The sequence below is a fragment of the Canis aureus genome, chromosome 27 (assembly GCF_053574225.1).
Source record: "Canis aureus isolate CA01 chromosome 27, VMU_Caureus_v.1.0, whole genome shotgun sequence".
Lineage (NCBI taxonomy): Eukaryota > Metazoa > Chordata > Mammalia > Carnivora > Canidae > Canis > Canis aureus.
Genome location: NC_135637.1, coordinates 14082543 through 14097003, shown reverse-complemented (window position 1 = coordinate 14097003; position 14461 = coordinate 14082543). Strand labels below are relative to the sequence as shown.

General features: G+C 52.2%; 1 protein-coding gene and 1 long non-coding RNA gene across 7 annotated transcripts in view; one reads left to right on the top strand and one right to left on the bottom strand.

The window, feature by feature from the left end:
• Positions 1 to 5780, bottom strand: part of CFAP73 (cilia and flagella associated protein 73) — a 13732-nt gene extending 7952 nt beyond the window's left edge. For 4 of the 6 annotated variants that reach the window (XR_013366531.1, XR_013366530.1, XM_077875728.1 and 1 more), the window contains exons 1-6: positions 5549 to 5774; positions 4088 to 4193; positions 2784 to 2888; positions 2251 to 2451; positions 1537 to 1758; positions 1100 to 1258 (exon numbers count right to left, since the gene is read on the bottom strand). Coding sequence is in view for 3 of the 6 variants with exons in the window: in XM_077875728.1 (XP_077731854.1) it covers positions 1100 to 1258; positions 1537 to 1758; positions 2251 to 2451; positions 2784 to 2888; positions 4088 to 4193; positions 5549 to 5604 (849 nt within the window). In the remaining 3 variants the exon portion in view is untranslated. Of the gene's footprint in view, positions 1 to 1099; positions 1259 to 1536; positions 1759 to 2250; positions 2452 to 2783; positions 2889 to 4087; positions 4194 to 5548 lie in introns of all 6 variants that reach the window. The other 2 variants (XR_013366529.1, XM_077875726.1) reach the window with 1 other exon arrangement.
• Positions 2365 to 14461, top strand: LOC144299894 (uncharacterized). The gene is made up of 3 exons (XR_013366532.1): positions 2365 to 2554; positions 13853 to 13951; positions 14297 to 14461. It is a non-coding gene; the product is annotated as an uncharacterized LOC144299894 (long non-coding RNA).

Genomic DNA, 14461 nt, shown 5'->3' with positions numbered 1-14461 from the left:
AGCCCAGGGAGCACTGTGGGACTAAAGCAATCACCCGCACAGAGCCTTCCTCCTCGGGTTGGTTGAAAGGGCAGGCTTCTGCTCACTTGGTCACATTGAGCCTCTGTCCCTGGACTCGTCCTACGTACCGCAGGGTGCCGGGCCACCCTTGGGACAACAAGTGGTGTACGTGAACCTGTCCCACTCAGCAAATGGCACAAAGTAGGCTCCTGGGGCGGAAGTTCTTGGTGTTTGGTTGGGATCTGGGGTGATGGGCACAGGACAGGAGTTGCATGGGCAGGGATGCCTTTCTTTTGTTTCTTCCACTGAAAAGGGCCATGCTTTGGGTCCCCATTAGAGTCAACAAAGGTGGGACGCCTGGGTGGCTCAGGGGTTGAGCGTCTTCCTTTGGCTCAGGGTGTGATCCCAGTCCGGGGATCGAGTCCTACAGTGGGCTCCCCACAGGGAGCCTGCTTCTCCCTCTGCCTATGTCTCTGCCTCTCTGTGTCTCATGAATAAATAAGATCTTAAAAAAAAAAAAAAAAAAAAGCAACAGAGGTGTCCAAAGTCAGAAACCCCTACCCTCCGTTGTAAGCCATGTCACATGTTCTGCAGCTTTGCAAACCTGAATGACTTGGCCCATAGTGACATTTGTACAGAAAGAAGGACAAGGACACAGCCCCACACTCCCTCTCCCTCCCTAGGGAAGCTGAGGCCTGTCCATGCCTCAGGACAGGGGGGTCAGGTATTGATTAAAGGTGAGTCTCAACCCAGTTTCTCATTGATATCACTTGTTTGTGCTGTTTGACACTGGGACGAAAGACAGACTCTTGTCATGAACGTGCGGTGTCATCAGTACACACCCCAGCCCTTGGAGAGCCCTGAGGTCCAGAGAGGAGCATGACTTTTTGGGGCCACAGAGCAAATGCCCTTCAGAGCCAAGACCAACCCAGGCCTCCTAGGCAGGGTCCCCAGATGGCCATGGAGTCCACATCTGTGGTGTCGGAAGTGTGCATTCAGCTCCCAGAGGGCCATACTCAACCCAGAGTAGATGAGATTTCAGGCATTGTGAAGTTCCCGAAGGTCTGGGAGTGGGAGGGGACATAAAGAGGGGGCTCACCTGCTCCAGCTGCCCTTCGGTGTCCTCAATGTCCAGGGCAGGTGGCTGCCTCTTGTGCTGACACACTAGCTGGAAGAGGTTGAGCGCTGCCATTCTAGTGCGTCCCAGGAGAAGGGTCTTCGCTGCCGCTGTGTTCTGGATCTGAATCCACTTGGATTCCTAAAGAACACCACATCTCCTCCCAGATCAAGATTTGAACCTGCCCATCCACTTTGCTCCAGTTAGGTGTGCATGGGTGCCTCCGAAAGAGAAATGCAGGAACTGGCTGTCAGGTTCTGCTAGGACTGGCCTCCTGTGCCCTAAGGCTTTTTCTGATGGCCCCGTTAGGGCAGCTCCCATCTGGGGTAAGTATTGCTCCTTCTGCTCTTAGGAACCCCAGCATTCCTCTAGTGATGAGAGGCTGGGGTCCCTAGTGCCCACCTCCTCCCGGGCCGTACCCAGCACAGTGTGCGCTCCCTCGCAGCCTCCAGGCGCTCCAGCAGCTGCACTCGCTGCTGGCTCTGCCTAAGCACCTCGTCCTGCCAGGCGTCCCGCAGCTGCTGCAGCCGCCCGCGGGCCTCCTCCAGCTCCTCCAGCCGCTGGCGCTCTGTGAGTCTCAGTGCCACCTGCATATCAGCCAGGCCTTCAAAGCGAGCCACCAGCTCGGGAACCCTCTGGAACTGGGGTGGGGTCAAGATGTGGACCTCAGGTGGCCCGCAGGCCCCTGCCTTCTGCAGGCCACCTGGCCCTCCAGCGCCTCCTTGGTTAGCCCACGTGCAAAATGAGGGCATCACACAGTGCCTATCCCAGAACTGAGGGCCACTCCGCCCCTCCCCACTCCAGCATAAAGCCTAGCCAAGCTTCACTACCTGCAATTGTTCCATTTAACGGATATTTATGGAGTGCCTGTGTCCTTGAGTGGAAATTACCATGGCGAGCCTCAGTTTCCCCATTTATAAAATGAAGTTGACGAGAGTGGGACTCATGTCACTGGGCATTGGGGAGAATTCAAGAGCAAATCTTGTCCCTGGCATACAGTCAGTGCTCAATAAGTGGTGGTTCCTGGCATACAGTCAGCGTTCCACTAGTGCACACCCAAAGCGGTCCCAGAGGCTACTGGACGCTGCTGCTGGGGTGGCACCGAGGCCCCAAGCCTCCCGCAGGGCGCTCACCTCGGGCAGCAGCTCCAGCACTTGCCCCAGCAGGCGCGCGCAGGGCTCCAGGCGCTGCACCCGGTGCTGCAGCTCCGCGCGCTCCCGCCGCAGCTTCTCCAGCTGGGCCCGGAGCCGTAGCGCCTCGGCCTCCTGGCGGCTCGCCCGCCGCCGCTCCTCCGCCGCCCTCTGCAGTGCGCGGCTGCGCCGGGCCTCCGTGTCCTGGGGAGGCGGATGGAAAGGAGGCGAGCGCCCGCACGACTTGGGACTCGGGAGCCGGCGGGGCTCACCGCTTCCCCCGGCCCCGACACTTGCACGCCCAGCGGTAGGTAGCAAACAGATGGCCCGTGGGTAGCTTCCACCAGCCTGATTTTGTCCCTCACTTCTTCCCCAAGCTCTTTAAAAACGCACATGCATCATGCCTGTGTACCTCCTACTATTCCTTGTACTGGTAAACCTAGTTTTAAAATTTCGGTGCGAGTCTGGCCCCTACAGGGTTGTGACTTTGTGACCCAATGGCCTGCTTCTCCCTGCCCCCAGCAGTCTCCACCTACCTGCAAGAACTTGTCAAAGTGGACAAAAGATCCCTTTAGCTCCCGCTCCTTCTGTTTCACCTGTTCCCAGCGTTGTTTCAGCACTGCCATGGTGGTCTGGAACACCTGCGGAGAGGCGAGGAGGGGGTGTCTGTGTGTATTGGGGGGTTCAAGTTATCCAGCGCTTTTAGACTTTTTTTTTAAACTTAAAAAATAAAAGATTTTAGGACAGCCCCGGTGGCGCAGTGGTTTAGCACTGCCTGCAGCCCGGGGTGTGATCCTGGAGACCCAGGATGGAGTCCCACATCGGGCTCCCTGCATGGAGCCTGCTTCTCTCTCTGCCTGTGTCTCTGCCTCTCTTTTGCTCTCTCTGAATAAATAAATAAATAAATCTTTAAAAAAAAGATTTTATTTATTTATTAAAATTTATTTTATTATTTATTTATTTTATTTATTTATTTTATTTACACACACACACACACACACACACACACAGAGGCAGAAAAGCAGGCCCCATGCAGGGAGCCCAATGCGGGACTCGATTCCAGGACCATGGGACCACTCCCTGAGCCAAAGGCAGACACTCAACTGCTGAGCTACCCAGGCATCCCAAGACTTCTTAACTTCTGTCATCTGTTGTCCCTGATCCTGTCCTTCACGGCAGCCCAAATCCACCTATTGGCTCCCACCTCACGTGATGAAGCCTGAATGCCCTCCCAGAGCCCCTGCATGGGGACATGCCTCTCCTTCCTTCTAGCCTCACTTACCCCCTTCCCCTGACTGTCTTCCAGACCCTCATCCACCTGTGCTCTGTCCTTGCCTTCCAGGATAATGCACTGTTCCCCCTGCCTGCTTATCCCTCCTCACCCTACCCGCCTTTGCTGAATAAGCTCACTTGCTCGTCCCTGGTCCCCAGACATTATATCCTCCAGGAATGCCTCCTTGACTACCCTCTTGTGGAGACAGGGGCTTCCTTTGGGCTCCCACAGTCTTCTCAGTGCTTCCCCGCCTGAAGCAGTCATCACCCAGAACTTGTCTGTCTCCTTCTCTAGACTGTGAGCCCTATGAGGGCGAGGACTGCAATGAGACTTCTAGATCCCAGGGTAGTGTCGTGCACGTAGTAGGTGTTCAGTGCACATTTATTTGCACCAACTGATCTCATTTGATCCTCATTTGATCGTTGATGAGTAAACCAAGGCTCAGAGTGGTAAAATAACCTGTCAGACCCTGTAGCTCATAAGTTGGTTCCATCACTTCCCAACTAGCTCACCATTTTGGGGGGGAGGGGGTTCCAAAAAGTCTCAGGGACTGCAGAGAAGACTCACCTCCTTCTGGGCCTGCAGGCTCCGGTCCACATCCACCAGCTCCCGCCTCTTCTCCAGCAGATGCAGCACTGGTGGGAGGTGCTCCACATTTTGCCCTGGGATCTTCCTGGAGAGGCTCAAGGAGGAGGTGAGGATGAAGGAGGCAAGAGTCAGGGCCCCAAATTCCCCTCTAGTGCCTGAAATGCCCCCGTGAGCCATAAACTAGCTGCTGAATTGTTCATTAATTCAACAAATTGTACTGAGCACCTATTCCATGTATAGGCACCTTCCAGGCACTGGGGAGCGGGGTGCAGGTGTGAACAAGGCAGACAAAAATCCCCACCTTCCAGAAGCCGGTGTTCTGCTGAGGGGGTCCACAGAAAACAAAGCTAACAAATGATAAATAATGCTTGGACCTGATAGGTGCTCAGAGAAAAATTAAGCAAAAGGAAATCTTTCAATAAGGAGGTGAAAAAGTTTCTCCTGGGAGACCTTGAGGTCATCTGGGCAGAGAACTGAGGGGCAAGAGGGAGTGAGCACGTGGATACCTACAGGGAACAGCCAATGCCAAGGCCCCAAGGGAAAAGCTTGGTTTGTAGAAGGTGCTTGAGGCTGCTGTGGGGGTCGAGGACTAACAGGAGAGGCAGGGCATTGGCAGGAAATAGTGACGGGGGTCTGGGATGACACAGAGACAGAGTAGTTCTGGTTGGTAGTTGGAGGGGAGAGGTGAGGAGGGTCAGTCATGCTGTAGTTTGAGAGCAGAGTTGGTGCAGTGATGGGGGGTGAGAAGGGAGAGAAAAGTGAACTCAGAGCTGGAAGGAGAGTGCTGGTGGGAGGCTGAATGGGACACGGAAGATCAGGTCCTTGCTGCGACCAGAGCTGTGCGTGGCTGGAAGACTGTTAGACCTCCCCTCCACCTCTCTGGGAGGGCTCCAGGAGGAGGCTGGGATCTGGAGACTTGCTGGGGTGTGGCAGTGGGGCGGGGGAGCTGCACACAGCCCTCCACAGTGGCTGTGTAGACAGCAGAAGGGATGCTTGAACATTCTGTTCAGCAGGGTTTTCCCAGCACCGGTCCAGACTCTGACACAGAGCTCGAGACTCAGTCACTGCTGAGCACAAAGCAGGCACCCGACAAGCTTCCTCCACGCTTCCTTGAAAATGCAGAGTTTGCAGGAGTTCACAGAATTCCTTCCCACCTCAGTTCAAAAGATTTAACCTCAGCTGGAAGTCAGCCAGGGGTGGGGATCAGGAACAGATGAGAGGCCCTGGCCGTTAACCCAGCTCTGCTCTAACTAGCGCTGTCCTAACCGGCCAGAGATCATTTTCCTCTAAGACTCAGTTTCTTCCTCTGTGAAGTGGGGACAGTAATATGCCACCAGGAACTGCCCAAGGAAGCCAGGTGCCACAGGCAAGGGGAAGGCATGGGTGATCCCACCGGCTTCTGCCCTCCTTCCACCCCTCCCTGCATTCTGAAGCACTCACAAAGATATTTTCTCTTGCAAGGCCAGTCGGAAATATTCCTCCCAGGGCACGGCCATCCTCCCCGGCAATTGCCCCGGGCTTTCTTGGGCTTTTTTTCCACAAGGCCGGAGTCTTGCACTAGCTCAGGAGGCTCTGGGGGTTTCTGATGGAGGGCAGCGAGGCAGCGTGCTCTGTACTCTAAGAAGGCAGCCACCTAGCAGGCCTTGGTTGCCGGGGCAACCAACCACACAACATTCCGTTGCCTGCCTGAGGCCAGGGGCATCCATCCTGGGGGAGCACAGAGGGGGCCCCTGGGAGCAGAACAGGCTCTGCTGATTCCAGAGCCAGCTTTAACTCCCAATCTAAACTGGGGTGCGGTGAGGAGGAGGTGTGTCCCTCAGCAAAAATTTCCCCTCTTGGTACCCCATGTCTTCCTGGTCAAGCCTCTTCCTGGCTGGTGGGATGGGACCGCCTCTTATCGTAGCTGTACGCCAATTGTCCGTTCAAAAGAATAATTATTGGGCATCCACTGTTGGCCAGGTCCTGGGCAGGATCATTCACCCCCTGGCAAGGTGCTGAGGGCTTACTATGTTCCAGCCCTTTGAAGGTCAGCTTCCTTTGCTGGGGGATGGGGCTACCCTGGCCAAGTCTCATGGAACCCCCAGCCTGGTTACAGAGATCACCGCCCAGCGGAGTCCAGCTTGGAAGGGCCCCATGATCTAGATTTGGAGGATGTAGTAGGGGAGGAGCTGATATACTCTGAGCAATTACTGTTGCTCAAACACTGTGCTAGACACTCTCTATATAATACCAATTTAATTCTTAAGACAGCAAGCACTCCAGGGGGTGGTATTAGGGAAAAGTGCCCAGAGTAATACTGCAAATACCATAGGAAAAGTCACGAAATAATACACGCTAGCATGTCATCATCTTTACTTTCTATCGCTTTACTTTTATGTTTTAAATTATTTATTTTTTCATGTAAAGAAATGTATTTTCTTATTGGAGAATAATGCTATTAGAAAAAAGCTATATTTATAATGCCTACATTGCTTAAAACAACTCCTAAGCATATTTTTAGGAAGGAGCTAAAATAATGTACATTTTTCTCTTTGAGCATGTTGCATTAAATCGTACATATATCCTTCTGCATAAATCAATGTAAAGTTATAAGATACATGACCTAATTTTTTCTTGGTTTAAAAATATTGAGGTATAATTTACATCATGTAAAATTTTATTTCCCATGTATGGGCTTTATGAGTTTTGGCAAATGCATAAAGTTGTGTAACCACCACTGCTGTCAAGATACAAAGTGTTCCACCAACCCCAAAAGTCCATGCTCCTTCATAATCAACGCTGTCCCCACCCCAGCCCCTGGCAACCACTGACCTGTTCTCTAGCCCAGTAATCATGCCTTTTCCAGAATATCAGAAATGGAATGAGTCTGGCTTCTATAACCCAGAAGTATTCATCTGAGATCCATTCATGTTGATGTGTGTACCCATATTTCATTCTTTTTCATTGCTGAGTAGTATTTGATTATATATCATGGTTTGTTTATTCAGCCTCCAGCTGGGTCACTTCTAGTTCTGGGCAATTACAAAGAGAGCCCGTGTTCATGTACAGTTTTTTTTGTGTGAACATAAGCTTTCATTCTGCTCTGTATAAATACGTGGGAGTAGGATTGCTGAGTCATATGGTAAGTCTATGTCTAACTGTACAAAAAACTGCAAACTTTTTCCAAGTGGCCGTATCATTTTTATATTCACACCAGCAATACATGAACAGTCTCGTTGCTCCATATCCAATACTACCAGTTGGTATTGTTTTTTTTTTTTTTTCTTTTTAGTCATTCTAATAGATGTGTAGCTCCTGGAAGACTTTTTTTTAAATTTTTATTTATTTATGATAGTCTCACAGAGAGAGAGAGAGGCAGAGACACAGGCAGAGGGAGAAGCAGGCTCCATGCAATGGGAGCCTGATGTGAGATTTGATCCCGGGTCTCCAGGATCACACCCTGGGCCAAAGGCAGGCGCCAAACCGCTGCGCCACCCAGGGATCCCTCCTGGAGGACTTTTTATTTAGAGATCATTGTAGATTCAAATGCAGGTGAAGAAGTAACACAGGAAGATCCCATTTCTCTCCACCCAGTGTTCCCCAATGGTTCCATCCTCTATACTACAGTACAATATCACAACCAAGAAATTGGTGTCGATACAATCCACCAAGCTTGTTCAGATCTCATGGTTTTACATGCACTCAATCGTGTGTGTGTGTGGGTGTGTGTATTTCATTACAGACAAAGTTATCACACGTGGACTTCTGTTACAGCCACAATCAGGCTACATACAGAACATTTCTCAAAAGGATCCTTCATGCTACCCTTTGATAGCCAGGACCATCTCCCTCCCTCCTGCCTCCTGAACCCCTGGCAACTGAGTACCTGTTCTCCATCTGTACAGTTTTGTCACCTCAAGGATGTTATATAAGTGGAATTGTACAGTATGTAACCTTAGAGACTGGCTTTTTCACTCAGCTTAATTCTCTTGAGATCCATCCTACTTGCTACATGCATCAGTGTTTATTCTTTTTGATTGCTGAGTAGCATGCCATGGGATGGATGTGCCACAGTTGGTTAAGCATTCAGGTAGAAGAACATTTGGGTTATTTGCAGTTTGGGGCTGTCATGAAAAAAGCCACTATGAAGATTCAGGTCCTGTTTTTCGTGTGAGCATGTTTTCATCCCTCCAGGATAAATGCCCACCAGCACAATTGTTAAGGAAACTGCTATAGTCTTTTCCAGAGTGGCTATACCATTTTAAGTTCCCACTGACAATGTATGAATGATCTAGCTTTTCTGAATCCTTGCAATCATCACCATTTTTGCTTTAGCCATTCCAGTAGGTGTGTGGTGATGTCTCATTGTGGTCTTACTTGGCATCCTCTACCCAGCTGTAATGATGATGAACATCATTTTGTGTGCTTATTTGCCATCTGTATATCCTCTTCAGCAAGATATCTGTTGCCCTATGTTCTTTTTTAAAAAATATTTTATTTATTTATTCATGAGAGAAAGAGAGAGAGAGAGAGAGAGAGAGGCAGAGACACAGGCAGAGGGAGAAGCAGGCTCCTTGCAGGGAGCCTGACGCAGGACTTGACCCCGGGCCCCCACAGACCCCGGGCCGAAGGTGGCACTAAACCGCTGAGCCACCCGGGCTGCCCCTGTTACTTATGTTCTAATGAATTGTTCTTAGCTGTTGAATTTTGAGAACTTCTTTATATATTCTAGATACAGGTCTCCATGTTCCAGATAGTCCTCTGTTGGCTATTTTCTCCCAGGCTGTAGCTAATCTTTTCATTCTCTTCACATAATCTTTTGCCAAGCAAGGTTTTAAATTTTGATGATCTTATTTGCCACTTTTTCCTTTATGCATTGAGTCACGTCTAAGGTGGGATTTGAACTCGGACCACCTGGGTGTGGAGCCCATCCTCTTAACCACAATACTGCAGATACAGATGGGCTTTTCTTAGATCTTTCCCTCTTCAGGCTCATTCCTTCCCTCTCCAGAAGGTGTCATCATCTTGAAGATAGTATGCATCTTTTCCCTTTTGAATTTCTATTCTTTTAGAGGCTTTTTTTTTTTTGCGGGGCAATTGTTTATTGAGCACCTACTCTGTGCCAGGCACCGTGTGAGGATATAGCAGTGGAGAAGCCAGAACCTGCCCTTGTGGGGCATACAGGCTGCTGGGGAGGCTAGGGGGAGAATTCTAGGGTGCAAGAAGCAGAAGGGAAGCCTCTTTGAGGAAGTAACATGTGAACCCAGACCTGAAGGATGAGGAGGGGTGAGAAGAAGAAATGAAAAGTATTCCAAGTAGAGAGAACAGCATTGCAAAGGCCCTGAGGCAGGAGGATGTGCCCACCCCCCCCCCCCCGACCATCCTAGAAAAGAACAAAGGTCTGTAGGTTGGTGTGCAGAATTCAAGGATGATGGGATAGGTCATTACTGGATAGGGCCAAGGAGGGGCCAGACCTGTGACCAGGAACAGATGAGGGAACTGAGGTCTAGGGGAGTTAAATGAGTCTCTGGGGACATGAGGCAGAGAAGTGATGGGCCTTAGTTTTGTTTTTAAGAGATCCTTGCCTTGAACTGCTCATGGCTTCGAAGAGAGGAAAAGGTGCCTGCCCAAACAGCCTGTCTTCAGAAGGCTGAAGCTATGGGTCCACTCCCCAGGGCCTCTTGGAGCTCCCCTGCTATGCTGCTGAGGCAGAGGTCCCAAGTCCCCCCACCATCCCGTATCTGTCCCCACATCCTGGGAGATAGGGGAGGTGGGGCTGCTGAGTGACAGCAGGACACAGCTTCTCAGCTGGCCTTGCCCTTGGCCACGACAACGCACAGCTCTGGAAATATCCACCTTCCCCACCCCCAAGTCTCATGCTTGGGTGGTTTCCCCTTCCTACTTCTCCATTCCAAGGCAGGGCGGCGGTGGGAGGGGTACCCTGGCGATAGGGCTGAAGAAGGAGGAAGCAGGGCTTCAGACTGACAGACGGACACCTTGTTTCAGGCTGTGGGAGGAGGGCACCTCCTGCTTCCTCGGCAGCCAGCCCGCGGGAGGGTTTGCGGCCGTCCTGCCCACTCCGCCTGTCCCCCATGGCTCCCTGCCCAGAATCGTGCCCAGCGATCACAAACGGGGCTTTGTGTGCCTGAGACAAAGAACACGCTCCTCACGCCCAACCTGGGCCAGGACTGGCCTGCCTTGCCCCCACCTCGGCCGCAGAAGGGATGGTGCCACTTTCCAGGGAGGGGAACGGAGGCCCAGAGGCAGACGGGCCTGTGGAGCCAGAAGAGGGGCTCCACCTGCTTGGGGGGTGGAGGTGTAGCAGAGAGGTGCTAAGCTGGCAGTGACTACGCTGCCACCCCAGGTACTGTGGGGACAGAGGAAGTAACAAATAATACGACCATTATCACACGAGAGGCCAGCTTCCAGCCCTGGAGGGGAACAGAGTTCTGTTTAACCCCGCGAGTGTGTTTTGAGTCTCATTCTTATGTGCCAAGCGGTGTGGGAGGTGCGGCATGAATCAGACATTGTCCCTGACATTTAAGAGATACGACGAGCGTGTAAAATACCACAAAACAAGAGAACAGGAGACCAAGGTCACAGAATGGTGCCAACAGGCAGGGGTGGGGGGGTGGGGGGCGGTGATCGTGGCTGCCTCCCCAGGCGTCTTCCAGGGCTCCCCGGAGGCTGTGGGCCATCAACAAAGCCCGGGAGGTGGTGCTTGCAGAAAGGCAGCTCGAAGTATTTTCTGATGATGAAAGAAGCACACGTCATTATGCGTAGGGAAGCCTGCAGCCCCTGCCCCACTCTGATGCCTGCTTTATCGGCTGCGCATCACTCCCTGCTTCCTACCAAGAGTGTATTCTTCAGCTGCCTGCTACTTTTGCCAGTTCCCCACGCCACCGAGAGCCCTGGGAGAGCCAGGCTGGGCTGTCTCATACCTCCCTGTATCCCCACGCCTGGGACACAGTAGGCACTCAACACAGATCTGTTGAATAGAAGGAATATTCATGCAAAGAACATCCATATAATACTTTGTGGCAACAGGATCATGCTGTGTAAATGGTTGTGCTTTCCTCATTACCTGTGTTTCTTTTTTAGCATTTTTACCATTTTTCCGTCATTCAAAGTCTTTGAATATATCCTTTTTAACAGCTACATAGTATTCCATGACATTTGTCTATGCTTTGTTAGCCCCACCACTCCTAATCTTTCTTCAGTTGTATGGTTAGGACAGCAACAAGGAACCAGGTACAAAAAGGGGTGGAGGAAGGGCTTTCCTGATGGCAGGCAGGATAGGGCAAGGGCACTGTGGGCACGGCAGGCGGGGGGATGCAAGTAAAATCTTAAGAGTATTGAGCTCAGGAGTGGTGTCTAGAAGGCTATGTGGTCGGGGCATCTGGTGCCCAGTGGTGTGCTGTTAAACTGACCCTCCAACTCCCCCTTGCCCGCATGGTAGCATTTGCCAGTTTCCATGGGGGTAAATTCTCCTGCCATGAACGGTTTCAGGTTCCCACAGTGGCATTGCTGAACATCGAGTTGCAAAGCCATGGGCACAGCTGGCCCTCTGGAACAGGCAGTAGTGCCCATCCCTGGTTCTTGCTCTGAGACGAGGTGCTCCCTCTACTCTGTGTCTGGAGCTCTCCCTGCGTCCCAGGCCCAGCCTCTCAGGTGAAGTGGCAGGGGACTCAGCAAACTCTGGGCAGTAGGGCCCATCAGGGTACAAGAGCCTGACCTGGGGATCTCCCAATCAGATTTCTCAGCTGAGATGCAAGGCTCCAGATTCCTTCTGCTCAGCAGCCTGGAGCCACGCTGGCTACTGAGGCGTGGTTGCTCCATCCATCCCTGGAATTTGGGGTGAGGCCGGGTGTTCCACCTAGAGGAGGTCAGTGTCAGGCACAGCAGTGGGTTCAGGATGTCCTACTATGGCCGTGACACTGAACCTGGCTAGGTGCCCGGCTGTGCTAAACATCTGACTTCTTTTCATCCCATCCTCACACCCACACGATGAGGTGGGTGCTATTATTATCTCCAATACACAGATACGGAAACCAAGGCACCCAGAGGGTGCCCAAGAATACCCAGCTCATAAGTGTAGGTGCCATGATTCCATCCCGGGTTGGCTTGGCTGGATGCTAAAACCTCTGCTCTTAATTCCTGAGCTCAGCATCTCCTGCCACTTCAGGTTTTATGCAGCACTTGCTGTGCGCATCCCAGAGGTGCTAGACTACGTAGAGAGTTGGCAAGAAGATGACTATAGGTTTGTCTTTAAGGGCTTAGGGGAAGGGGGGGGAGGCTAACTATTCCTTGAGCACCTACTTTGTGCCAGGAATGCTGCTGGGTGCCTTACACTGCCTCTTGATCAACTCTCACAACAAGCCCTGGGAAAGGTGAAACCCTTCCCACATGACAGCCCAGCTTGGGTGCTCATAAGCCCACCCTCCCCTCTCTGAGCTGGGTAGCCTCCAGCAGGTCACACTCCTTCTCTCGCCCCCCTTCCCCCTTTGGTCCCTTGACAGGAGCTGCCCTGCGAGACCTCAAACCCTCTGCCAGTTTCAAGTCAAAGCTTCTCAGAACAACAGGAAGTGGCCAAGCCATTCGGAAAGTTTGAGGACTGTGGCCACAGCCCCAGGCGCGTTTCAGGGTCTAATGCCAGTTATTGGACAGGTGACAGAGCTAGCCCCCTGGAAGCCTGGCTGGCACATTCCATAGCCCTCATAACCTCCCTGGGGGCCTGGGGAGGGGGGTCTGGGAATGTGACTTCCTGCTCAGCTCTGCAAGACTGGCTGAGTTGGCTGGTGGCAGTTTGGCTGGCATCCCAGGTGGCCCCAGGACCAAGGCCCTCAGGTTCCATCAGGGGTCCCTGGGGGCTGGACAGCCTATCTGAGATCTCTGCAGGATCTCAGAAGAAAAGAGGTTAGCCAAAAGCTCTCATCTGGGTTGGGGTGGAAAATGGACAGAGTGCTTGTCTTGAATAGCAAGCACTATCATTTTCCCCTGGGAAGGATCTGGAGTGACTAGTAAGGCACCTGAAGGGGACTACTGGTATTTAACACTCCCTTGGGGTTACTGGGGTTCTGGATCTGACCCTGGATCATCTCTTGTACCCTGATGAAGGATGCTGCAATACTTCTAAGCCTTGGGATCCCTGGGTGGCGCAGCGGTTTGGCGCCTGCCTTTGGCCCAGGGCACGATCCCGGAGACCCGGGATCGAATCCCACATCGGGCTCCCGGTGCATGGAGCCTGCTTCTCCCTCCGCCTGTATCTCTGCCTCTCTCTCTCTCTCTGATGACTATCATAAATAAATAAAAATTAAAAAAAAATACTTCTAAGCCTTGGGGCCAGACCTACTAGACCCATATCCCAGATGGGGTAACTGAGGCCCAGTCTTTGGAAGTTGGAGGACTCAGCAGACAGTGGCCAGCTGGGGAAAGAACTCCAGGGATTGAATCCCTTACCAGCTTGGCAGGATTGCTGGGTGGGAAGTCAAGGAGGGAGCTTGGGAGGCAGACCACTGGCTACTCCAGTGGCTGGGCCACAGGCCCTCCTGGTCCCACCTGTCTGGGCGTGGGCTGCTGTAGTCATTCTGCTGGGGCCTTCTCATTGGTGCCCAGCCCTGGGCTGACCCAGGTGAGTAAGGCTTGGTGCCAGCTCTTCCAAGAACTCTTAGGCAGGTAAACAACAAACTCATGGGGGAGAAATAGAGTAAGTACCTCCCCTGGGACAGGCTCTTCCTGTCACATTGTTTCAACTGTGTTTTTCAGACTACAAGTTTTGAAACTTGCTGAGCTGAGGAGCAGCAAAAAAAAGAAGAAAAACTCTGTCTGGGTTGGAAGGGCATCTTGGAAGTCTTCCTAGAAGAGGTGACATTTGAGTTATGCCTGGAAGGGCAATAGTAATGATAAAGATAGCAAATGCTTTCCATAAGCTTCTTATGTGCCTGTGACTGTGCTGAGCACTGTATCTGCTCCTCTCATACCTGCTTTAACACATGGAATTCTCTCAAAACCCTGTGAGCAAAATAGTTATTCCTATTGAACAGATGAGGAAAGCAAGCAGGGCACAGAGAGGAGGTTCAGTGACTTGCTCAAGGCCACACAGCCAGCAAGTGGTGGAGTCAGGATTCAAATCCAGGACAGCCGGCCGATCCCTGCCTGCCACCTTCCCGGGGCCATCTAATCCCTCTGAACCCGTTTCTTTGCCCGTAGGATGGGGGCGATGGTGCAACAGGCCTTAGCGCGGAGAATACAGGTGGGGACTGAGCCGCTCAGAACGGTGCCCGGCGCGGTAAGGGTTGGGCCAGTCGCAGAGGACTTGGGTCTCCGCGGTCCTGGCGGTCCTCGGGGCCCCCGCCCCTCCCCCTCCGGCCGCGG